At 37.2% G+C, this 27,522-nt stretch overlaps 1 protein-coding gene across 2 annotated transcripts; it reads right to left on the reverse strand.

The window, feature by feature from the left end:
• LOC133516295 (uncharacterized) lies at positions 1–25,164 on the reverse strand. Of its 2 annotated transcripts, XM_061849159.1 has the most exons (5): positions 24,491–25,164; positions 23,453–23,591; positions 11,015–11,081; positions 8,742–8,943; positions 1–1,664 (listed from the first exon to the last, which is right to left on the reverse strand). In XM_061849159.1, the coding sequence occupies exons 3-5, from the start codon at positions 11,043–11,045 to the stop codon at positions 1,274–1,276; spliced, it is 624 nt and encodes a 207-aa protein (XP_061705143.1). In that variant the 5' UTR covers positions 11,046–11,081; positions 23,453–23,591; positions 24,491–25,164; the 3' UTR covers positions 1–1,273. The 2 variants fall into 2 exon arrangements, with proteins under 2 accessions (XP_061705143.1, XP_061705135.1); XM_061849151.1 differs by lacking the exons at positions 23,453–23,591; positions 24,491–25,164 and adding an exon at positions 16,088–17,569.
• Between the last annotated feature and the right edge of the window lie 2,358 nt (positions 25,165–27,522).

Raw genomic sequence — 27,522 nt, forward strand, 5'->3', positions numbered from 1 at the left:
TTTATTATTATTTCATGGAATAAACTTATAATCTAGTACAGTTTCCTGCAACACTGTTTACACAGTTTGACTGCAGGCGCGAGTCTCTGTTATAAGTTCTTACATACATAGTCTATGGCATCGGTATTAGGGGAAATGCATACAATTGGATCAAATCCTACTTACAAGATCGGTCACAATATGTACAGATAACAGACAACGAAAACACTGGGAAAATACAAGTCGTGTACCATTTTACATAATTAGCAAGATAAACGAATTCAAAACCGTACCACAGATATGGTCTTTTTAAATCCCTATGGTGACATGAAACTATACTCAAACACACCCAGTTTGGCAGTAGAAAAAGGCGCAAAGTTTAAATTTTATATGGGAGATCAACCATTTGCGCCTATATTTTTAAAAATTTACCGCCTTTTTTCTACTGACCAAGTTGCTGTGCCAGAGTTTATCAGTTTTCCGAGTAAGTAGGTACAACAAATGCAATCGCTATACATAATTTTTGGCAAACCGCAAGTACTCAGTTTGAGGCGAAAAACTATTGAAGGAAAACTATAGCGAACTCTGCCGTATACTAAATCATCCACATCGCAATGGGATGCGGTGCAACGCCAGTGTGAAGACCGCCTTACGTTAATTTCACTCAATAGGCACAGTCCGTACCGAAAGTAACTCATCGTGTGAAATGTTGGAAATGATCTACACGCTTAATTTTGAACACCTTACACGCTTCACTACCTTTGCCTGCCTTTCAAACCTTTAAACGTGCCTTCAAATCTAAGCGAGCAATGATTCCCCATTTGCTATGTATGAATTGTAGACACAACTTATCATTAAGCCAACTATTTATTAAAAGACGTCTTAATTCAACATAATAAGAATTTATTTTGCAAACTCTTAAATCATGGATAACTTTTAACTACATATCAATGTCAAATGTGGATAAGTGGTAATATGTCATTTAACCAACTATTTATTAAAATACGCTTTAAGTATACTTGTTTACACTTAATTTTTGAAAAGCACAAACCATGGATAATTTTTAACTGTTAATGTCATATGAAGATAAGTGGTAGAATGTGATTTAATCATCTATTCTTTAAAATACGCGTTAAGGCATAGAGTTTAAAATTCATTTTTCTAAACCTCAAAATATGTCGCGCTATCATTAGTCAATTATACGTTACCCTCGCGACTTTATGCCGAATTAAGTCACTTATCAGATAATCGCCAATCCAAGCATTAAATGATTAATGATATAATGACAAAACCATCATAGGCCGGCTGCTGTTGTTGTGGTTCGTATAGCTTGTAATATACGCTGCAACTCTTCTTGTCTAGCAAGTTTGCTTGCTTCACTTTCTTCACTCAGGGTGGACAGATCTCGTGAAGCTGAAGAGAAAACAAAATCCTCTAGCGAGGTAGGCAAGAAGGAATTGAAGTTGTTGAAGGTTTTTGATGGAAATCTGTAGAATTGGGTAAAGGATGATTCAGCAAACTTTTTGAATTTGACCGCTTCTGAATATTCTCTATCCCAAGATTCCTTAGTCACCCAGGGCAATAGCTTTTTCATCCACTCAGGTACGTCAGTCTCCATATATTTGAAACGGTTATTCCACACTCCAAGCGCGTCGCCGAAATTGCCTCTCAGCCAATGTGGTAATCTAAAAGAAACATAATTAAGTTTAAAATAGTTTGATCGGAAGTAATCGTGTATTAGAATAAGACAATATTTCTTTGCTTAAGTTGAAGAAATTGGAATTAGTTGATAGTACAGTTTTTCTTGGTATAACTTTAGATTCTAAACTCCAGTGGGGTCCCCATATTGCTACTCTTTCGAATAGACTGAGTTCTGCAGCTTTTGCAGTAAGCAAAATCCGTCAGTTAACTGATGTCAAAACAGCTCGATTAGTATATTTTAGTTACTTCCATAGCATTATGTCATATGGTATTTTACTGTGGGGTGGTGCTTCAGAGATAAATACCATTTTTGTTCTGCAGAAGAGGGCTATTCGAGCAATATATAAAATGAACCATAGAGACTCACTGAGAGATAAATTTAAGGAAATTGACATCATGACAGTGCACTGTCAATACATTTATGAGAATATTCTGTATGTGCATAAAAATATTGCCGATTTTAAGAAAAATTGTGACATTCATAATATTAATACTAGAAATAAACATAAGCTCGCCGTGCCCTTCACTCGGCTCCATAAAATTAAAAAATCATTCATGGGTAATTGTGTGAGATTTTATAATAAACTTCCAAACCATATTACTGAGTTACCAATTAATAAATTTAAGAATCATGTAAAGCGTAAACTTATTTCTAAAGCTTATTATACCACACAAGACTACATGAATGATAAAACAACGTGGGATTAATTGTGATTCGAAATGATTAATTATTTATTATATTTGAATAATGATGATGAAATGGATATTCCAATGCATGTATTTCCTTTGTTGTTTTTATTATATTTGTTTGACATTTAGAATTTATTCTAGAAACAATCTAGACTAGTATTTTTTATACATTTTTTTTTTGTATGACTATATTTTGTGAAAGTTTTAGTATTAAATTTGATCTATGAATTATATTCATTAGTATTATATATGGAATAATATTTACAACATCAATAAATTGCTCTGATAATTAGATTAAGATAATTATATGTAATACTGTCTTACTATTCATAAGTGCTTGTTGCTAGGCCTACATGAATAAAGTATATTTGAATTGAATTGAATTGAAGTTTAACAACAAACAAAGAGAGAAGTCGTCTTTAACTCAGAATATAAAGAGCAGTAAAGTTAAAACCACCACCAAATATTCATTTGATATTTTTCTCCATAGATTTTCATGGTGATGACGTTAGTAAAATAATATCTTGTACAAGTAGACAGTCACGCATGGGGCATATAAGGATCATTGTCTGATAGCAAAATTTTGCACGTCCGGGCAAAAATTCTTATTAAAATGAAATAATAATGAAGTATTGAATTTTTTGGAGGTAGTCTCCGTATTTTTTGGCTTCGGAGTGCAGATTTTATAGAACTTTGGTCGGTCTTTGGTGAACGTCACCGAACCACAAACTTTTTGGAAGGCTGGAACTTCAAATTGAATAGTAATATTTCAAGAAAGAGAGTAGATATTATACAATTACTGAATTTCTTGTTGCGAGACTCTGCATACTATGCTGTTTGTAGTAAACAGATCTTAAACAAAAAACCACCGACTATACGGTCTGTATCACAAATTAAAAACGACATGTATATACTCAAGTGCCAGAAGCAGCTTTTGAATGGTGAGATTTCAGTCGGACATTATTTACATAAAATGAAATAGTTCAATTTAAATTACAAACGGATCTATCACGAATGACGTGTAGTGAAGAAAAATGAGTGAAGAACTTGTGATTATACTTTATTTCTATAAGAATGTAAAGTTATGTTTTTCCTTACTCATGCGATCTATAAATGCTGAAAAATGATATTTGGTTATTCGTTTAATTTAAACCTATTTACCACCACGTCAGAGTTCGTAAGTCGTGTTTCCCACGCCAAAGTCTTTGTAGCAAAGGAGTGAAAATTAACTTTAATTAATGGCACGTAGGTTGCCTTTACATTGTTTACGTCGAATTGATATTAAGTCGTTGACGTGTGGGGCACTCGATCCTGGTCGGCATGTCTGGTTGGTCTGCTGAGAATAATATACTAACTGACCACCTGGTCGGCATGTCTGGTTGGTCTGCTGGGAATAATATACTAACTGACCACCTAGTCGGCATGTCTGGTTGGTGTGCTGGGAAAGATGTACTAACTGACCACCTGGTTGGCAAATAAATTGGAAAATTAGGAAAAAATACTATTTGACCACCTGGTTGGCAAATAAATTAGCTACTTAGGAAAAAAATACTAACTGACCACCTAGTTGCCAGCCTGGTTGTTAGTTAAGAAAAAAAAAGTACCAACCAAGGGTGTGGGTCAGGAAAGCCTACTACTAACCGACAAACCAGATTAACGCTTGGGAAAAAAATTACTAACCGTCCAACTGGGTGAAATGTCTGGTTGAGACGTTGGTAATAGAGGAGGAATGCACCGTTAAAATGTCTCGTAATGCTTACGGGCACCTTGTATATATAGCTCGGCAACAATGCCAGTTCGGCTTCACAAAATAACAAAGAAAGGTACCCAAGTGTCCGGTTCCGATTTAATTTATATTTATATAAGTTATATGTAGAGTAGTCTAAAATAAAGGACACGTATTTTTTTTAGCTGCACAAACTCAATCTATCGGGAGAAATTGTCCTCCTAAGTATTAAAAAATACTAAATCTTCAACTCCTATAGAAAGTGATGCTCAAGCAACTTGCAAGTTAATGGCTTGTTTAAGTATATGTTTGAGAGCAGGAAAAAATAATGAGCACGTGTTTTGTTATGTCTGCTTAAACTCAAGTTTTTGATCTGGCTCCTAATATAAAATTAATAGACAAGGATTCTCTTTGCCTCCTGGGTTCTCCTATACTTGAAGAATCTTTTCCCGGTTTTGTTTCTAAATCTATATCTAAATTAAAAAATCACACGAATCGTTTACAAATTAGCCCTAATTATGCTCTTGTGATTCTGAAATTCTGTCTTTTTGTCCCTAAATTTACATATGTGCTCCGCTGCTGTCCTTTTTGGAAACATCAAAATTTATTATCGTCTATAGACGATTTGATCAAAATTAGTTTAGAGACGATCCTAAACATACAGCTGAGTGAGCCTTCCTGGTCTCAAGCGTCCCTCCCTATTCGATTCGGAGGTTTAGGAATTCGTAAAATTTCCAGTGTGGTTTCCCCAGCCTTTTTGGCATCCACTCAAAACACGCCTGGTCTCATAGGAAATATCTTAAGGGCTTTGCCCACAAACTGTGAGATTGCGGGCTTTGAAGATGCTTAAAATGCAAAAACAATTTCCAGACAACCCAAAATCACAAAGGAGCTGGGATAATATTTACTGTGATTTAACTTTCAATACTCTTCTAAACAACTGTACAGGTCCATATCACGCGAGGCTTTTGGCGATCGGAGCCCGAGAAGCCGGCTACTGGCTACATGCCCATCCTTCACCTAATACTGGTACTTTCTTTGATCCGACCTCCCTAAGACTGGCGACTGGTTTGCGACTCGGGGTTTCGGTATGTACGCCACATATATGCTCTTGTGGCACGGACGTGGACCGACTATGACACCATGGATTATCTTGTAAAAAGAGCAGGTCGTTTTTCAAGACATGCGTCGCTTAATGACATAATCCGTCGATCTCTTGCCATCATCAATGTGCCTGCTCTTCTTGAGCCGACTGGCATTATCAGGGATGATGGCAAGAGGCCTGATGGGATGTCCTTGGTTCCTTGGAGCTTGGGACGGATGTTACCTGTGCAGACACACTGGCACCGTTCCACCTCCAACGGACTAATGTAAAAGCAAGCACAGCGGCGGAAAGCGCCGAAATTTCGAAATGTAATAAATATAAGAGCCTCGGTCGAGAGTAGGTACCATTTTGTCCTATTTGGCGTAGAAACTTTAGGTCCATGGGGTCCCAGCGCGCACAAGTTTTTTGGAGAAATCGCGAAACGTCTGGTTGACGTAACTGGCGACCAAAGAGCTGGCGGCTTCCTCGCACAACATATCAGTATTGCGATACAACGAGGAAATGCCGCTAGCATCCTTAGTAGAATGCCTCAAGGGCCTATTTTAGATATAAGCTAATTATAATAATCATCTGTATATATCCATTTTGTACACTATATTTATCATTATTTAGGAAAAGATTATTATCGATGTAGTATATTTCAAGATTTCGTAAATCCTGTTGCAATAGGTTACGTTTGGAAGGATTTTTGATTACTCTAAATATTTTAGTTTTACGGTTTGGGGCAAGGAGCAGACTGTGAATCATTGCAGGCAGACATCAACTTGATCTTTCGTTGGAGTATGGACAACAAACTGCTTTTTAACCCTACCAAATGCTGTGTCTGTACTTTCAGTCGCGCGGGTGATCCAATACTTGTACAATACTTTCTGGGTTCTGAGCCCGTAAACCGTATGTTCACCGTTAAGGATCTCGGTCAAGTCTTCGATACACGTCTCTCATTCCACGAGCACATACTATCACTAGCTGCGGTCTGCTATCGAAGACTCGGTTTTGTCATCCGAAACTTGCGTAACTTTAACTATCCACTTGCAATTAAGCTAGTCTACAACGCCTTGGTTAGAAGCAAGTTGGAGGCTTCTTCGATCGTGTGACCTTTAGTTGATTAGTTACTGTGTGTCGAGTCCTGCGCAACGAGTCCTGTCCTGAACTAGAAAACCGCCTAGTGCGACTGTTTCTTCCAGATGTCCCCAAAATGTCCTTTTAGGTAAAACATTGAAAAGGGTTACAGAGATTCGTGATCTTGGCATTCTAATGGATAGTAACCTTACATTTGTCCCACATCTCGACAACATCTTAAATAAGTCATTTAAACAATTGGGTTTCATTTTGCGGGTAGGAAAACCTTTTAAAAATCCTTTAACATACAAAATCTTATACAATAGCTTTGTCCGCAGTCATCTAGAGGTTGCATGTTCTGTCTGGAAACCATCTCACGCTATTCATATTAATAGAATTGAAAGGTTAAAAAAGAAATTTATCAAATCACTCGCGTTTAGGACTGGGCAAATTTACACTAACTATACGGATACATGTACACGTTTTAAGATGCAAAAACTAAATGACCGCCGTGATGCAATAGACTCTGTCTTGCTTTTCAAAATTATTCACTCAGTACTAGACGCCCCTACATTGCTTCATAAAATAAGTTTCAGAGTTCCGCGTAGTAGTTCCAGTGTCGCAAAAAAGACCTTTTCTCTATTCCTCGCAGTCGGACTCGTTATGCTAGTAATGCATTTATTAAGCGTGTTTGTAAACTGTTTAATAATAATGAAAAACTCACAGATGTGGATATATTTAACTGTACAACTACTTTACTGAAAAAAGCATTCACATAATATGTATTAAGAATACCTAAATAAGCATATTTTTTCTAATAATTGAGATATAATCTTTGCTTGTTATTTAGCTTAATTTTCACATGACTTTGATGTTCACTTTTATGTTTAGGTGTTAATCAACTTGTACAGTACATATAGACAAGCTGTAGATATTTGTTTAAAGTATTGTAAAAATTGTTTGCATTTATATACGATATTTTTTTGTATTTAAAAAGTGCATTAGCTTCGTATTTTGATATGTAAATTAAGGAAACTATAGGTCAGTTTACTGCTGCTTAATCTACTGATTAATGTTATTGAATGACTGTTTGTTTCTGAATAAAAAAAAATAGCTCTCAGGTCTCGGCGACGCGTTCTTCTTGCTGTCCCGGCTGCTCCGACTGTGTCGCGTAAGAACTCGCCACTGCCCCGCGCTCTGCTCGTCCGCTCCGTGCACCCGCGCCAGCTAGCGGAGGCCCTAATGCGTTCTTGGCGTCAGCACTGGAATGCGATCTGTTGCATGGCGGTGGGCGAGTGTGAGATATGAATGTTTGAGGTTCGGTGAGGTGATGGATGCGCGCCCTCGAGTGTGTCGTTGTAATATTGTTTTATTTTGTGTACACTGTTATTGTACCTCTTTTATTATGTGCTGTTGTTAACATGTTTAATCTTAGTTGCATGACGTATTGGATTTTTGTAACGTCATGTAAACATATTTCGAAACAAAAAACATAAGTACTAATATTTTTTTTTATTAAATCTTTATATTGTGACAACATTGCTAATATTAAACAAAAAACATGTTGCAGCAACTATTACACCCCCATTTTACGTGTAGGGGAGGTACACTAAAAAAATTAAATTTTTAGATTTTATTGTACGACTTCGTCGGCTTTATTGATTTATATATCCATGCCAAATTCCAGCTTTCTAGCTCTAACGACCACGGAGCAAAGCCCCGAGGCTTTGCTCCGTGGTCGTTAGAGCTAGAAAGCTGACAGACAGACAGACAGACAGACGGACATGGCGAAACTATAAGGGTTCCTAGTTGACTACGGAACCCTAAAAAGGTTTTTGAACAAAAATATCTAAAAATATCAATACGAACAAAGTCCCTAAAATATGTATACACTACCTTATTGCCCATAATATTAAGGTGTATGCATATGTTAGGCGCTTTGTAGTCTGTATCTATATATTTTCAGACGTGTCCGTACATAGTCTTCTCAACCTCTTTCTAGTATCTTGATTTAAGTTTGTATTAATGTTTTTGGCTTTACAAAAACTAAATAAAGCTAGGTAATTTGTTTTTTTTTTTTAAATAGACTTTACTTTTTTTTGTCAATAACATCTTGTACAGAAGAGGATGGGGGCATGAGCTAAATATAGGACGACAAATTTATTTACGGCAAGTTCAGTGTATAGATACTTACCCCTTATTCATAAACGTTTACTAAAGTTAACAAGCCGCTAATAATCGTTTGTCCCTTTCCATCATACCTAGACGTTGGAAAGGGACAAATGATTATTGGTCTCACGCAACTTGCCAGATTTAGCAAGATGTCGCCGTAACAGCAAAATGGACAAACTTGCAGTTTATCTTTACCTAAATTATGCGGTCATTTCGCTAGATTTCGCACATACAGCGCATCATATTCAACACCGTGACACCTTGTGTCGCTAAAACACAGTGTGACATCGGTGTGATATTGTTACTTACAAGTCCATAGTCCTCAAACTCCATCTGTAAGCGCCGGTGTAGTAGAGGCTTGAGGCGGGGTCCATTGTTTCGTCATCTCTTGCGTATTGCATGGCCTGCAGCAGTCCAAGTATGGACGTCATGATGTCGTAACCATTTAGCAACACCACTAGCCCAGCCTTGATATTGTGCTTATTAGGTTGAAAAGCTGTTAGCGGGGAGTCTAGAAAATGGAGCAAATGGATTTATTGAGTATTAGGTAGTTCGAAAAAGTGCATTTGTGGGTTACATGTTACACATATATTTAAGTTAGACGTAGTTAAAGGAAAAATATCCAATCTACAGAAAGTTGAGTAAAACTTATGGCGGTTTAAATTGAGATTCCTCAATACTGATACAATTTTTTTATATTATGTGTTTGGATGAAAAATGAATCGTTTTCATCATATATATACATACATTTTTTCCTTTTTAAAATTACGAGTTCATTACTTTATTATATATATATTTTTTCATCAAACCCATACGTGTGGGGTATGGATAGGGTCTTCAAAAATGATATTTAGGTTTCTAATATAATTTTTTTCTAAACTGAATAGTTTGCGCGAGAGACACTACCAAAGTGGTAAAATGTGTGTCCAAAGTGGTAAAATGTTGAACGAGATCTAGTAAGTAGTTTTTTTTAATACGTCATAAAGGACCCCTTCATGGGCGAGTCCGACTCGCACTTGGCCGCTTTTTTGTTCTCGCTATGGTGAACGGATTACCAGTAATGAAAACTTGGGCTGTATAGAGACGGTCTTAAGTATTCGATTATCTGAGTGTCTCACTCTCTCCTAGAAACCTGCTACCCGATTTCTGATGACGGCGAAGAACCCGGCACCCCTGCCTCCGCGAACATGCTCGATGCGCTGCAATACCTGGGTAACTTCAGTAGAATGCGAAAAGCGTCATTGTATTGAATCCGCTTAGTTGAAAATGCTTTTCTATTGAAGTTAACCCTTGCTGTTTATCTAAAGGATTTGAACACAGTCAGTTTTGTTACTCATTAAGGATTCAAATGGATTGGAACATTGCGTTTTCTTAAAAATTATCCAAGTAGATTGGATTTATTTCGGTAAAATAAAAGTGGAGCAGTTCCGTAATTGATCGAATATAACTATACGGTTCCAAGGTATAAGTATTTATTTATTTAATCTTTATTGCACGAAAGAAAACCTTATCGTACAAAAGGTGTACTTAATGCCATGAGGCATTCTCTACCAGCCAACCTTTAAGCAAAGCAGAGAGATTCTTATTTACGTAGAAGTATTGTTACGAGTATTAGCGAATGGATATTTTAACCCGTCATACATGTGGGATGGTATCCCATATTGATTAAAATTTGAAAGTGCAGTGTAAACTGGGCGTCTTTTTGCTGAATGAAAATACACACGTTAAAGACGTCTCAGCGGGCCTAGCCAAGGTAACAATCGCTATCGCTTCCACAAATAAACGCTAGCGATTGTCATCTTGGCTACGCCGGCTGAGAGGTCTTTAAGATATGTATTTTCATACAGCAAAAAGGTTTTGTGTCTCTCTATCACTCTTCCATATTTGTGCGACAGTGACAGTTGTGTTTCGATCGCTACGGAGCGTAAGCAATGGCTTGGTATACTTAACTCGTGTTTTGTTAATTTTGTGGATTGGATCATTATCCTTTAACTACGTCCAGTTGACATTAACTTTTGTACCTGTTTTTGTACTTTTTGCTTTGAGAAAATCTGTAAGACATACATATGGGGAAAACCAATCCGAATTACTGAATCAATTTACTTGTTACTTGTAGTCTGTCTGTCAATTTGTTCACAAAATATTCAAAACCGCTTTACACAATATCATAGAGTTTTGTGTTGTGTTAACTACCACTATACAAACAATAAACTTAATACTTAAATACGTTTATTGTTTGTATACCTAATAAATGTTTATACCCTTGAGGCGCATTATTGTTTTCTTCGTCCAGTTTTCAGTTTTTAAGATGATCATAGATGACGTTGTACCGTATTTCTGATACTAGTCTGACCAAGCTATAGTTCTTAGTACTTAGCTAAAGGCTTTTACACCTTTCTTAATTTAGTTGCAATAGGAAATAGGATTATAACTAACATTTTTAAAATTAGTTTCTATTGCTGGTGACTAAGCAATTTAGAATACTAAATTACATAAATTGTATTAGGCCTTTAACTCTGCCTACACAGAGTTTACAGTGACAGAGTGTTAAGTGTATATCGAAGGCGTTTTCATCTTTATACCTGTAGTGGGCATAGCCAAATCTATGCCCATTCGGGGTTTCCAGAAGAAGGTGCCCGGTATGGCGCCCTGAAACGCAATAATGTTGTTTGTATATACACATTTCAAATCGTAGGACTAAAGATGTTACAGGTGTATTTACAACGTATAACATTACATTACATTACATTACATTACATTACATGACACATATTAGTCATGAAATGGTCCCGACTCAGCATATTGTTAGCCTGGATTGGCCAACGCTGGTGAAGACCAGCCCTCGTTTATCCGCCGGGGCCATAAACGAGTGAAGCACGGAAATCAAAAAACATTAAAAACAAGAAATAATAAACAACAACAATAAAACAAACAAATTGAAAAGAAATAAACAACAGATCAATGTTAAACTATATGTAAATAAAAAAATTAATTAAAAGAAATGATGGCGATAAAAACTACAACGTGAACACGACCAAATTTGACATAGGTATATGTCAGCAGCTGGCGCCATCTGCTGTAGCAGTTCAAGACGCGTTGAGCAAAAACAACAAAACAAGGGCCGTAGTTCACATGTTACAAAATTTAATAGGTAAAATTAATGTATTAATTTAATACATACTACCTATAGGTACCTACAATTAGTAAAACTACGATATCACATATTGAGAATTATATTAAAAATCACGTAAATCAATAAAAAAATAAGTATAAATAGCGGTTGCGGAAAGGAAAGAAAAAGATGGTAAGTACACGTCTGGAATTTAAATGCAGCACATAAATGATTAAATGCAGCACGGCATTTCTGGCTTAATTGGTGCTCATGCATGAACTTTTTTTAAGGTTGTTTTAAAACTGTGAATGCTTTGAAAACAAATATATTTATACACGAATTTATATTTATATATATATTATATCTCAAATTTTTTGTCCATAACGTGTTCCATAATAATTTTTGTTACTCATATTTTCAATAGTCAAAAAATTAAACAATGTAAATTGCAGTTCCGATTTTTGCAGGTCATCATTGTTGTTAATAAGTTCGGTTCCGTAACGGTCGCAGTTCTAACCTAAACTAACCCACTTTTCTGGTAAGAGTTCGGTTCTGTAAGGATCGCAGTTTGTCTTAGAGGAGTTCCAGTCAGGTCTTACTGAGCAGTTCCTTTTCACCGAATAGGACTATAATCATTGACATAAATGTACTACGTACTAGACAAGCTATCGAGAACAACTTGTGTCCGCCATTTTCGGCGTTTGACGTCTGCTAGCTAGTCCGAAGCGAAACTGTTATGACAACTTTTAATTTTCTGCCTAAATACGTACTGTAAAGAATCTAGATAAAATGTATTCATTTCCATTTAAGTGTAATGATTTTAGTTTCTTTTGTGACACTGCTGATATTAAAATAGTCTTAATACCTTTTGTGTTTGGCTCTCGTACTCGTAGCAATTTTGGTCAAATCGCGCTTATAACATAATATAATATTTAAATATAATAAAAACAATTCAAAAAAATACAAGATTACAATGAATTTATCATTTTTGTGTATATATTCAACAATACGGTAGATTATCATTAGTACCTGCATGTTACATCTGCGAAATGTAATCTATGCGCCAAGAAAAATGGCGTACCACCAAGAGTGCTTATTGTTTAATTAAAGTGACGTTTCAAAATAATTTAAAAAAGCTTAATTAAAATTTTCGCAGTGGATTTTTATTATATTGCTTTTATTATGTTTCTAGATATTATTAGAATACATTTTCATAACGCATAGAGGCATTTTCAATTTTAATTATTTTTTAAAAATTTTGTTAGATGTGTGGCATCTCGCCAGTACTAAGACGTACTAAAAGCAATGAAGTGCCGGCACTTCAATGAGGTGTGGAATGATTTTGTTGGAGATGCCAGCTCTAATACTATACCTCAATTGCTATAATTTATTCACATATTTCGTATAAATGATAATTTTCTTAGTCGTTTTATAACTATGGACGAGACTTGGGTCCACCGGAATACCACAGAGTCAAAGTGCCATACAAAAAATGGAAAAGGTTAGGGTCTCCACCTCCTAAAAAAGCTAAGGCCATTTTATCAGCGAAGAAGGTAATGACTTTAGTTTTTTGGGATTGCAAAGGGGTTATCATGGTTGATTATCTTGAAATGGGTAAAACCATAAATGCTGATTCACGAAGAAATTAAATCAAAAAGACCTGGTATGATATTTAAAAAAGTGTTGTTCCACCAAGATGATGCTCCTGTCCATACTGCAGCGAAATCCATCGCACATATACATAACTGTGGGTTGGAATTACTCGCCGGACTTGGCCCCTTCTAATTATCATCTTTTCCCGAACCTAAAAAAAACACTTGGATGGACGGATATTGAGGTACAAGAAGCTGTGACTGAATATTTCGAAGCAAGGTGGCAAAAGTGTATATGTAGATAGTTTTGGAGTCTATGTAGAAAAATAAAATTGTTATACAAACTCAAGTCTTTATTTTAAAGGTTAGGCTTAAAACTTTTCAATTCACCCTCGGAGAAGGCTAATTTATACAAAAAATATGGAACACATTATTAGTCATTAACATAGCCAGAACCAATTATTTTGTATTACCAATTTGATGTCAGGTATAAACAATATTCATCGCAAATAAATAATCAAAATAGTATTCAAAAGTCATCTCCTTGCATATAATTTCTCCATTGTATATAATTACCATCATCAGAAGCCCTAGTGTAAATTTATTCAATAGCGTGACGTGACGTACGCGTTTGTTATGGTTATGGGATTTAGAAACAGCGCACCAAGCGGGATGTTTTGGAAACTCATAATCCCATACAAAATGAGTCTTAACCAGAGACATGTCATCGTCATCGCTATGGTCTTAACGCAAACGCATACGTCACGTTTCGCTATCGAATAAATTTAGACTAGGGGTACTGTTGACAATACTTATTCACGCGTCACATCACTTTTGTTATGTCAGTATAGTCCGCGCACGAATTCCGTGCAAGGATGAGGAATTTTAGGAATGTCGTTGTCGTTGTGATTTTGTCGATATTACGAGTACGTTATCGATAATAGGCAACTTGTTTGCCGCCGTGTGCAAGTTAAATAGGTTTTTTTGAAAATGAAAGATTGATATGTTTTTGGTAAAATACAGGGGTCTAAATTGGAACGCATAATTTTTCAGACTATTTTCACTTCGCAAACATCTTTTGGCATAACAACCTTTGGCATAACTTTTGATCCGAATAAATTGATTATCCTAATTTTTATGCGCATATACTTGTATTGCCTAAAAGATTTTCGCCCTACAGGTTAAATGTCATAAAATTCTTAAGTCGAATCTTTCTACAGGGTGATTCATGAGACGTGAGCTGGACTAAGACTACACAATCAGTAAATGTTAATGAATCGTTCACCATCATATTTAAGTAAAACAATCACGCTTTTTATCTGTTATTTAACTTTTTCTTAAGGACAAATTTGATTATCTACAATCATGGACACCCTACAACAATTAATTAACAAAGATAAAACCTCTTTAACCGTTATGACAGCACTTTGATTATGAAGAAAACAAAATGTCACACTTGAGTGAGATACGATTTTATAAAAGTAACCACACTCCGATGACATTCAATTTGTCACTTATTATGGATAAAACAAAGAGGGTGACCATAAATATCGTAAATAAAATAAAACTCTTTTTTTTGAACAGTAAAAATTAAATTAACGTTAATCTCACAAATACTGGTACGAAACAGTTGCTGATAATTTACCGAATATGCAGGCTTGATCCTGCTCACGTCTCCTGAATCATCCTGTATACGCATAACCCGTGTAACCTAAACTAGAATATCCTATTTTTGTATGCCCATACACTTGTCTAGTAAATTTCCATCCCACAGGTGAAATGTCATGATTCTTATGTCGAATCATTCTATACGCATAATCCGTATTCCCGTATAGCCTAGATATAAATATCCTAAAACTTATACTTCTAATGCGTTAGTTACCCAATATTAACTTCTTGACAATAGTTTATTTAATGCATATCAAGCCTAACCTAACCGAACCTGCTTTTCTCATAAGAGTTCATCTTTGTGGGGGTCCGAGTTCTAACCGAACCTAACCTGCTTCCTGATTTTATGCCAACAGTTCATCTTTGTGAGGGTCACAGTTCTAACCTAACCTAAACTTCTTTTCTGGCAACAGTTCGTCTTTGTGGGAGCCGCAGTTCTAACCTAACCTAAACTTTTTTCTGGCAACAGTTCGTCTTTGTGGGAGCCGCAGTTCTAACCTAACCTAAACTTCTTTTCTGGCAACAGTTCGTCTTTGTGAAGGTCGCAGTTCTAACCTAACCTAACCTGCATTTCTAGCAACAGTTCGTCTTTGTAGGAACTGCAGTTCTAACCTATCCTAAACTTCTTTTCTGGCTACAGTTGTCTTTGTAAGGGTCGCAGTTCTGACCTGGGAGTCTCGCCAAGATGACAATCGTTTGCAAAAAAAAACGAAACACTAAGATAAGCGCAAAAATGTATATAAATGATTGCGTTTTATTTTTTTGTTTTCTATAAACGATTGTCACTTAGCTAGGCGCCCTGCTGGCTCTAGAAACAAATAAATGACGTGCAGTAATATAAGCGAGTAGTATATGTTACGTCGTTTTATACAACCAAAAATTATAACATCAATTAAATTAGTAATTTTAGTTATAGTAATTTCAATGTTAGGTAATATTAGTAAATAGAAGCATCTGTTCAACGTATTGAATATTATGAAGTTTGAAGTAAAAAAAAATCGACATTAGTCTTTTATATACGGCCAAACAATATTATGCGCATAATATATTAGGAACACAGCTTTTCATATGATGTGAAGCATTATTATAGTGACATTAATGCGAAATAAAGTTATGCTAATCGTGTTATGCCATGTGAAAATACTCGTATGACCAATCACGGCACGGGACTCGCTCACCGTGTCCCTCGCACACCTGTTTTTTCCAGCATCGCTTTCATGAAATAATTGGTCAAAGTTACGTCTTTAGGTTTTATTGTCTGTGCTTCATACTTAATTGCTTACCTTACTCCCTGGAAGCATAAACAAAACGAAGGACAATAACTCTTTGTAATACATTATGAAAAATTATAATAACGTGGCTCCGTGCTCCCTTAACACCTTGAATGACTTGTTTTGTTAGACTAAGAAGATATAGTAGCTAAAATTGAGTATCGGTTTCATTTGGAATGTTGTTAGTGTTTTCCCAATCAGTTTTCATAATATAATCCATGGCGCGTGCCGGTATACGGATGCGTCGGATGTCGCTTTATCAACAGGGTTTACCAAATAGCTCGGGACTTTCGAAAGCAATCTGGTATCATTCCAGTTCGGACAGGCGCGGCTTACCTCTCATTTTTCGTCGTATAACTATGTTGGTAGGATGATAGTACATTTATGTGGCGCTTTCCTCCGGCACGTACGTATTTCTTTACATTAATAAAATTAATAGCAATAAAAATGTAGGTCGTACTACTCATATTTGGAACTTAATGAATTAAAGAAAACTCAATGATCTCCCTTAAAATTTTGAAATTCACTTTGGTATACACCTTCGTATATAAGGGATGTACCGAAAAACTGTCAACTTGAAATGAAAAAAAACTGATGCGATTGAGAACAAACTAATGTTTTTAGAATATCTATAATAAAAACGATTTACTACTTAGGAAATTTACATAATTGTCAGTTTATATATTTATTATTCTTTCGGTAGGAGTGATAGGCAGCTTCTTCCTAGCGCATCCAGTGGCAGCTTTATACGGTCCCGTTTTTCATATTTGCCTGCATCAGCCCATCACCTGTTGGAATCGTTAATGTTTTTTGGCTGTCTTATTCTTCTTTTTTAATACACTTTTGATTTGAGCATAATAATTGTTGAGAGAACGGCACTGCAGGACGAGAGCTCTTAATCTATTTTATGTCAACTACCAAATGCGATTTTTGTACGTAGGAAATTTTATGATTTTCAACTTGGCCTAGATTAAAGTAACACACATTTTCTGTAACTTTAGCTATCCTAACCTTCGTACGGAGATCTGAACTGACTTTCATCGTAGTTCGTTGCACTTTAGCCGCATATACACCCCAGTTTTCACAATAATTATGACAGGTATGCTTGGTTTTCGCAAATTCTATTAGCAATCTTTGTGATGGGCCCAGGGTCACTTGTTCCAAAAGATCTACCGCTTTGAGGCCTCTGTTCAAGAGACAACATACTACTTAAATTAGTTATTTATTATGAAATACACAAAACCTAGAGGTTATTTTAAGTGTTTCGAAATTAGGATGTTGCAAATTTTCTTGCTATTTGGAAAAGACCAATTTTCAGTGATCTCTTCTATTGACCGGTATAAAGTTGAACACCGTTAAAGCAGAATTATTTATATTGCAATATATAATATAATAATATGACTTTTTACCGCGTTAAGAGAGCCGTAGTCATCATGCTTAGACACAAAATTACAGCGGCATGAAAATTATAGTTTTTTTTTCGGTACAGGCCTTACATACGTGTGTCTTAACATCGCATAACGTACTTGGTATTACGTATCTGACGCATAACACTTACCTAATGGCCATATTAATTCAAATATCAAATAATATTAATCTGTAGATGATTTAATGAACCGCGTCGGTACCTAATGGATATTCATACAATTTTGCCGGTTTAGGTCAGTTTACCCCGTATTTTTATTTTTAACCCTTTAGTGGTTAATGGCAAGATATTTGACGTTAAACAACTCAGATATTTTATTTTTTTTCTCAATGAATGCGTTGCTACTTAATTTTAAATTTAATTTGTTTTAATCTACAAAAAAGGAGTGCCGATTAACGTTATTCTGTCCCTTGTGAAATGTTAATTCTTTGGCCAGATCTTAGATATTTTGATACGGGTCCCTTTGTTTGGCATAATTACTGAAAGTCATAACGTAATGATTGTCAGATTATCATTGGTCATAATTCTGAAACCGTTGATTTTTCAGGATTTTAAGTAAGGTAAGTTAGGCAATCCTGAAAAATTACGCGTTTCTGAGAAAAACAAATTAGGTGTCGTCCAGAAATCATGTGATCGTTTAGGAGGGGGGTGGGGGTAATAAAAATATCACGAATGATCACGATGGGGGAGGGGGGGGAAGGTCAGAGAAGATATCACGTGTAATTATTTTTCAAAGCGGGAAAAACAGAAACCATGTTACTCAAAAATTTAATCAGATCAAATAATCCGCTCTATTTTATATGCGTATTTACCCAATAAAAACATTAATCGCACCATCTTTAAAACATTCATAATAAAAGCTCGCCTCGCATCGCATCGCATATTTTAGTGATTTTCGTAGCGAGTACACTCACGGTTTCACAGTTATTCGTGTATCAGCGTTCAATATGTATTTTTATATGATGTCCAAGCTTGGGGATTTGTACTAGGACCATTTTTCAGAGTTCAAAAATGGGAAAAAAGGTAAAAAGAAGTGGTTTCAATTAAACTTTATTTACTTAGTAAAAGAAAACATAATAAAGGCTACTTACCATTAAGAGAATCCATAACCATCATCCAAATCCACAGCGCAGGCTTCGTCAAAAGCATATAGCCACCAAACAGAATCCGCAACAAACTTCGTCCAATCTACATAAGTGATAATCCGCCACAGGCTTCGTCATAAATGCAGGTACAACATAAAATCCGCAACAGGCTATGTCCAAAAACCTAACACTACCTACGTCTCCCCGTTAATCCCCGAGACGAGACGTACCCGGCGCAAAAGTTCCAAAAAGACTGGCCGCATTACCGCGTTGTACTGCCAATGATATTTGCTGAACCAGGTATGATCCAGAACGGGGACCCAAACCTCGCTCTCTTAACCGCCGCCCTAGCTTTTTAATAAAGGTTTTCGCCTCAGAACACCAGGGTCCACCAGTTTCCACTGCAACTGGGACAAAGTCGTAAACTGGTTCCAAGTTCGAGTATTTGGAATGCTTGAGCTTTGCTAGACCCTCCGCCGCAGCCCCCGCTCTCCACACTGTGTTACTTACTGTGTGTGTGTTATTTACTTAGTTATAACTGTTTTTCAATTACCTACCTAATTATTATAAGTACTATATACATTACTCATGCTTTTCAACCACAATTTAGAACTGTCACAATTTGCGCGAGCTATGAGACGTTTTTCCTCAATAATCCGCCATTGCCATCAAAAACTAATGTATACATATGAAACGATGTATTTATATAGGTAAGTGATAAGCAGATTTTTACGATGCCTGTTTTTGAGAAATAGGATCTGGAACATATACGCAATATAGTAGAAACAGCATTAAACTTGCTTAGCGTGTAAGGGCATCATAATTATCACGTGATCTTGAGGCAGGGGGGTGGGGGTAGCGTTAAAATCACTAAATATCACCAAGGGGAAGGGGGGGGGGTGTCAAAAGTCAAGGGTCAAGGGTCAAGGGGGTCAAGGGGTAGTTCAGTTCAGATCAAATATACTTTATTCATGTAGGGCTAGCAACAAGCACTTATGAATAGTTAGACAGTATTACATATTATTATCTTAAGCTAATTATCAGAGCAATTTATTGATGTAAATATTATTCCATATATAATACTAATGAATATAATTCATAGATCAAATTTAATACTTAGAATTTCACAAAATATCGTCAAACAAAAAAAAGCAATTGTACAAATATACTAGTCTAGAATGTTTCTAGAATAAATATTAAGCAAGAGTTTTATTCACTCTTTACACGTGATTAATAATTTTAATTACAGGGTTTTAAAAACAACAACAAAATTATAACTGAACTAGCCATAAAATAAAACTACTTAAAAATTAAACTAATATTAAATAAAACAAAAACTAAAAGATATACTAACTAACAAATTAGTTATAAAAAGAATACCCCTTCTAAAGCCTCCCTCCGCCTGCGGCAAAGATCCCATAACGCTGGCCGCGTTACCTCCCAGTATTGCCAGGGATATACGCTGGGAGAGGTAAACGCCTGCCCTATGGTCTCCAGTGGCGTCGATCACTCGTGCCGACAGGGCTCCCATTTAGAATAAATTATATATGTCAAACAAATAAAATAACTAACTAACTGCTTTGGCTCGGCGATCCAAAAAGAATCTTGGCCTCCAAAACGAGAGAACGCCACCTGTCCCGATCCAGCGCGGTTTCCTGCCATGAATTGGCATTCAGCCGACGTTGGTCCGCCTCCACGACATCAACCCAGCAAACAAATAAAATAAAAACAACAACAAATATAAATTAATCATTTCGAGTGTGGCCCATAATTTCTGAAAACCATTTTTTCTTGGTGGCAAATTTTCCGTTCCCATATTTTACCAATAGATTTTTTTCGCTTTATCTTATTTTACCTTGGTCATTTTTTCATAAACTTAATTTTCCCTTTCCCCATTTATTACTTTTCTTTTTAAGCCCCGTTGGTGCAAATAACCAGGAGTGTTTTTTTCCTAAACAAATTTTTTCCTTTAACATTTTTTCATCTTTTTTTTTAACCTAATGCTAAAAATAACCAGAGTTAAACTTTAGTCTAATCTAAAATCATACAAAATAATTGACGCATATCTTCAACTGACCTAACCTATATTATTATTAGCTCAATTCTATTGTAATTACACACGGTTTGATACGGCACTGTTATACATTCTTAGAATTTGAATAGAAGCTACTTATACGAATAATTCAGATTCAGACACTCACAATATGTAGCTATAAGCCGATCCAAGTTTACGATTAAGCCCTGGATGACCCCCGGGCTCATTCGGTGCTCAAGGCATAGAGATCATCTCCATCAAAAATGCCGCAAAAACCCAAATGATCAAATCCTGAAACAAATTTATATCCGCTACAAAAACTTTCACAACGGGCTTCTACGGAAACTAAAATATAACTACGAATCAGCAGAGCTGGAAGAAAATAAGAATAACCCTAAAAAACTCTGGAATTCCATCAAAAACATCACTTACACGACAAAGAATATACAAAAACCAACCGATCTAACCCAAATTAAGAGCACAGTTGCCGAATCTCTCGATTGCTGTAATCAGTTCTTCGCTAGAGTTGGTGAAAGGCTGGTCAACGACGTGCTTAAAAACATAAACAAAACTCAAGAGGACCTTGCGCGCGAAATGTCGTCAAATGTTTCCCCGCCTCAATCTCTTTTCCTAATTGCAACAAGCGAATCAGAGGTTGAGTCGATTATAAATGGCCTGAAACCAGATAGCTCTCCTGGCCTTGACGGGATTACCAATCGTCTGCTAAAAGCTATCAAAAGCTACATTATCACTCCCCTCACACACATTTTTAATCTTAGTTTGTCCGAGGGTATTTTTCTTGATATATGGAAAGAGGCGGCGGTTATACCACTACACAAAGCAGGGGACAAATCAAATCCTAGCAATTACAGGCCAATTTCTTTGCTTGGAGCTCTCTCAAAAATCCTAGAGAAATTGGTCAGTAAGCGCTTGGTCAGTTTCCTGGAAAAAAACAACATAATCTCAAATCGCCAATTTGGCTTTCGCGAAAAAAGGTCGACTGAAGACGCAGTGGTACTTATGACAAAGCTAATATCAGGATACCTGGACAATAACGAAAGCTGCATCGGTGTCTTTCTGGACTTAACCAAGGCATTCGACACTGTCTCAATCCCAATCCTATTAAAAAAACTAGAACTCGCTGGAGTAAGAGGGATTGCCTTGAAATGGTTCAGCAGCTATCTGTCAGGCCGAACACAGCGAGTGAAGATAGACCAAGACATAAGTAACCCTATGGAGATTAGTTTCGGAGTCCCGCAGGGTAGCGTTCTGGCTCCTATATTATTTAATGTCTACATAAATGACATTGCTTCAGGCAATTTACTTAACGCTGATATAATTTGCTATACTGACGATACGGCAATAATCTTCCACGACTGCAGCTGGATAAGTGTTTCTGAAGCCGCAGAAAGGGGTCTGGGTGTTGTAGCCGAGTGGCTGAAACGCAGCTTGCTTACACTCAACACTACAAAAACAAAACTCATCTGTTTCCATAAAACAAAAGCCTCAGCTTCTTCTACTTCACCCAGTATCAAAATTCACACTTGCAACCGAACCTAATCACCAGCAACTCCCTGTTCTTGCCAGCCGATCGACAGGGCTCCTGCCATAAAATATCTTGGGGTGGTAATTGACGAAAAACTGGATTTCAAGAACCACGTAATAACCACAGCAAATCGAGTACGCAGACTTAATTACGTTTTTAAAAATTTACGAAACTCGGCACGCAAGTCATTGCTTAGAACAGTCTACATTAGTATCTGCGAATCTATACTATCCTACTGTATAACTGCTTGGGGCGGAGCATGCAAAACTTACATGCTTACACTGGAAAGGGCGCAACGAGCTATTATCAAGGTCTCCCTTCGAAAACCAATTAGATATCCTACCAAACTAGTGTACAGCAATCTGGGTGTCCTCAGCGTTCGTGGTATTTTTGTTCTGCGGGTGGTGTCAAGGATTCACAAAACAGTCTTGATGTCTCCCAACTACGAATGCATGCTGCAAAAGCGCACGTTCAAAGTCCCAGTTCCTCCGACTGTATCAGCTTTTGCTCAACGTCTGCCTAACTTCATCCATCCTTTTGTATATAACAAAGTTAATAGTAAAACTCTCATCAAAAAATGTACACACACACGCACACACACACACACACACACACACACACACACACACACACACACACACACACACACACACACGCGCACACGCACACGCACACGCACGCGCACACGCACGCGCACACGCACGCGCACGCGCACGCGCACGCGCACGCGCACACGCACACGCACACGCATATAGGCTTTAAGTATCAATTATATAAACTCTTTTGAGTCTGGGTTACCTACGAGACAGGCTGAGCCTAGTGTAGGAGCCAGAGCAAACTGACTAGCATATTCCCTAGCATAAAAAATACGCATGTCCTTCCTGTATGTTCTATTTTTGATTGTATTTTTTGTTTGCGTTTTTTCTGCATGCACTTCTTGTAATTGTAATTGTATAATTTTAAAGTAAAAATAAAGAGGATTGTGTACCTACGAGCAATTTACGACAACAATTGACATTGACATTATCGATTGTCTAATACGCATATGTTACATTTTATCAAATTTGTAAAATATAATACGCATTATGGAGCCTGAAAATGAAAATACACCAGGTCCAAGTTGAAGTAGCAACGAACCTGGTGAAAAGGAAAATGCCACGGGGCCAAGTGAAATCATGAAGGAACCCAGTGATTTCAGTTTTATTGATAGTAGCCACGGTGGAAAAATTTTGGTTAGGTCAGGCAGAAGGCACTTTTTAAAACGGGTCAATAAAAAATCTGGTACCTGAGTGTGGACCTGTCATAAGAAGGTATGTAGTGGCTCAACCGTCTTGAACGCTGATAGAAACCGTATCGTGAGGGTGTCGGAGCATAGCTGTGTGCCAAACTTTGAAAGCATCGAGATCGAAAAATCCATGATAAACCTGAAAAAAAAACAACGCGTAATGACTACCGACCAATACCGTTTTTATACAAACAGGAAATGAAAAAGTTCATACTTGATGAATACGTACACAAGCTGCCTACGTTTTACCAAAAAAAATACGCTTTATTTTTTAAAATGGCGGAGTTATGGTACGTAGCGCCTAAACAAATAGCCGTATCGATATCATAAGAGTTTCTTCCTTGTGACACATGTTTACAGAGTGATTTGCGAAAAATTCTGATATTTTAGAACGCTGGTGTAGGGGGGATTTAGATATTTAGGTTTTACTCGAGAATAAGTAGCCTAACTTCACCGTGTTACATATAGCTTTTCGTGGCTCAGTTGGAATATATTCGCTTTACAATGCCGAGATTCCGGGTTCCATTCCCGAACAAGGATTTCTTTTTTGTTTTTACTGAGCAACTTTTACTATGGGACCAATCCCGAAATCGCGAAAGAAAAATTTATTCTCCCATAGAAAATGTCAAGGTCAGACAGACAAAATGTATGAACCCGCCATATTTTTTTGCGATTTCGGGATTGGTCCCATTCTAAAAGTTGCTCAGTAGGACCTATATATTCACCCCGTAAATTATTGCAGGTGACTAAATAAACACCCTGTATAATAAAAGGAGCCTTGTGAAAATACAACCTATTCCACTTTTTTTTTCTATATACAAAGTTGGTCCATTCGATAATTATGTTTTTTTTTGTCAATTTAGTTTTTATAAATTCTTCCAAAGAGCCTTGCATTTATTTATTCAGTTTTAAGCTATGTTCGCGAGGTCTACAGCTCACAGAGCTACTAGTTAGCGATGTGACAGACGGACGGACATAGACCTTTTGTATCTTTTTGGTACGGAACCCTAAAAATGGTTTATTTTCATATTCACTCACACATTTAATTTTGTAAGAAGACTGTAATGCGCATGACTGACATTAAGTACTATGGTACGTTACTAGTTTCCATATGTTTACGATAACACGCTTCAAGAATGTAACAAGTCTGAATCGTAAAGTAAGTTCATGACGACATACATCATTGTGGAACAGTATTAATTAAATATGTATGGCAAGGGAGATTAGAACCGCACGCCGGAGGTGGCGCGGGAAGCTCGCGTGAGGGGCGCTGTGGTCGCAACATTGATCCGCCGCCCCGCCCCACGCCACTCGGCCGCACTTCAGGCTGGTCGACAGGCAAACCGTTGCTCACTTCGCTTCAACAATTTTATGTATGAAACCTAAGTAGTATCTATACAATTTTGTTGTTTGGTAACCTCCCATTAACAAAACTTGTTACGACTCCGCGGCGCAAAGGTCACTATTAGTCGAATACGCTACTTAGGCTATGGTCGGCGTCGCTACACTATTGACGTTTTTTTACCTTCTTTACATTGTTACAGTAATATTTGTGTAAGCTGCAGCTACGGATCGAAAGTCACGAAAAACGTAATGACAGCTCGCACGAACATTCGTGAGCTTTTTCGTCTCATTGTTGTTGTGCATAGTATGCAGTTGTAGCAACATATTTTTCTAGTAATTCACTCGTACTGTTTATTACGTGTAACGTTGCTTTATTTTTTTTGGGTTTAACTGTGCTCTATTGAGTTTGAAAGTGCAACGCAGTGGAAATAATACGTGGAACAGTTTGTTGGCGATTTAAGAACTTAATCTAATCGTCTGACGAAAGGAAGCGTTAAGGCGGCACCACGTTTCGCCATAGCAAATTACGGTATTCAAACCATTTTCCGGCAAGAGGTTCACCATCTACTGTACGCGGGCAATCTGTAAAAGCATCGTCATTGAATCGAATAGAAGCATCGCCGAGACTGTCAGGAGCAGGATCCGAATGCGGCCGCGGCGGGGGCGGCGTCGCGGCCGCAGGCGGCGTCCGCCCCGGGTACGGCTACGAGGCGCTCTCGGCCGCGAGCGACGGCAGCGAGGGTGAGCCGGAGGACGCGCCCGAGTACACCGCTTTTGAGATGGAGCTGTCAGGCGGTGGAGAGTCCGCCGAGGGGCCCTCGTCGCGGGGCTCGGCTAAGGTCAACTTCCCCCCCGACGTGGAACTAGAGAGACGTCCCACCGCCACGTACCACCGCGGCCGTGGACGTTCGATGAGCGCCTGGAGTGATATCAGCCGATCCAGCATACGCTTTGAAGAAAGGTCAGTCCTAAATAAATTTCGTATTTTCTTCATAAATTGTCATGACAAATAGTTGTTTAAGGAAGTCACTACATAGGTACTACGTGTAAACGAGACTTTTGGGTATACCATTGATAAATCAGGTTAGAGTAGGTATTACTTAAATAGGCTACCATGCTGTTCACAACTCAGTGTTGAGAGGGTGCCGTGAAACAAATATTGTTGTGCTATGCCTACGAGGTATAGAAGAGAGGAAGACGTACATAAAGGGCGTTTAGTAAAGGGCATTTCTACATCCACTCACCAATTACCTTATTTTTTAGGGAATAAATCAAGCGCCATTCGTATCGCTAAAAATGTTTGACGCATTCTGCGACGGACCCGTCTTAGCATGCGCAATTCGGAACTATTGCTTGAATTCGCAAGAGCTTTAGTACATTCGTTACAATTTCAACCTTAGACCACACACAAATTGCTGTTTTAATCGAAGGCTGGCGCGTACTTTGCTTTATGTATCATTTTAATACACACGGTATAATTATAAATACATACGGTATAATTTTTATGTATAATATGATGTAGGTAGGCGTTCTTCCTCTACGAACATCTAAGTATATTATCCTCGTTAAAGAAACTCTAAACGTTTTTGGACCTTTGAAATGGTACGGTTGCCCTTGAGCTAATTTTATTTGCGTTTCTTTATGTGAACGGCACGTCTGTGCACGTGTCATTGTGTGAGAAAGTAGCTTAGGGTTGCCGTGTGAGGCGCGCGGGGAAGGCGAAGCCGAAGCTTGTTCACAAGGCCGGCCGAAGGGACACGACTGCCTTGGATAACCTGATCGAATTATGTAAAGTTAACATTTTACAGCTGACATTGTAAACAAACGAAATGTAAAGCATTACTTCCGCTCAAATTGTCAACTCATTAAGTCAATTTATATTCATGTACGTACTTGTACTTTTAAGGCGCCATTGTTAGAGTTATTGTTTTTTAATTATATTATATTATAGCCTACATTGGTTATTATTAAAGTGAAAAACGGATGCGAACATCCCTGTCCCTAGCAACAAGCCCTTTTTGTGAGAGTAAGAAATCAATAGCATAGGCAATTTCTAGATATGAAACGAGTATAAAAAACATGACACATTTGTGTGCAGTTGTATGTTCGCTAACATTCACAAATTCAACGAACAGTGGCTAACTAGGGATTGCAATCCGGTCCGGCGGATCCGGTAATCCGGCCGGATCCGGCACTTTTCAGGGGCTACCGGATCCGGTATAACTAAAAAACGCCTAAATACAGCACGTGCTGTGCATTTTAGAAGAGGAAAATGCGATGGATGAGAGGTATGAAGTTGAACAGAACAGAAAACGAATTAAAAAGTTTAAATTTGGTGAGATAAAAATATATTTATCATGACGATGACTGGGAACAGGAGAGGATTTCTTCTTCTTTCATATTGGTGGCACGATATGACGATTACATAAATACTGTATTAGAAGGAAAAATTTAAGGATGGAGATGCCATGGAAGGCATTTTTAATTTATGCTAAAGAGAAGGTTTATGTTATGTCATAATGTTGTGATAGGAGATTAAAACAAAACAAATGGATAGGATTAAGTCGGTGGTTCTCAACCGACTAGAGTAGGGCTCATCAATATATGTGAATGAATATTTGATCATATTGATAATGTTTAGTTTACTCCGATTATATATATATGATAAATTATAGATTCTTTTCTATTCAAATTTAAGAGAGAATTTTTTAGCCTTTACAATTTCA

This window comes from Cydia pomonella, chromosome 1, assembly GCF_033807575.1.
Source record: "Cydia pomonella isolate Wapato2018A chromosome 1, ilCydPomo1, whole genome shotgun sequence".
NCBI classification, from domain to species: domain Eukaryota; kingdom Metazoa; phylum Arthropoda; class Insecta; order Lepidoptera; family Tortricidae; genus Cydia; species Cydia pomonella.

Bases quoted from the DNA above. Each gene is read 5' to 3' on its own strand.
- LOC133516295 (XM_061849151.1), bottom strand. From the start codon at position 16,141: ATGTATTACAAAGAGTTATTGTCCTTCGTTTTGTTTATGCTTCCAGGG. The intron at 11,082-16,087 runs GTAAGCAATTAA...ATTGCGTTTCAG, and splicing joins TTATGCTTCCAGGGAGTAAG to GGCGCCATACCGGGCACCTT. The intron at 1,665-8,741 runs GTAAGTAACAAT...TGTTTCTTTTAG, and splicing joins AGTTTGAGGACTATGGACTT to ATTACCACATTGGCTGAGAG.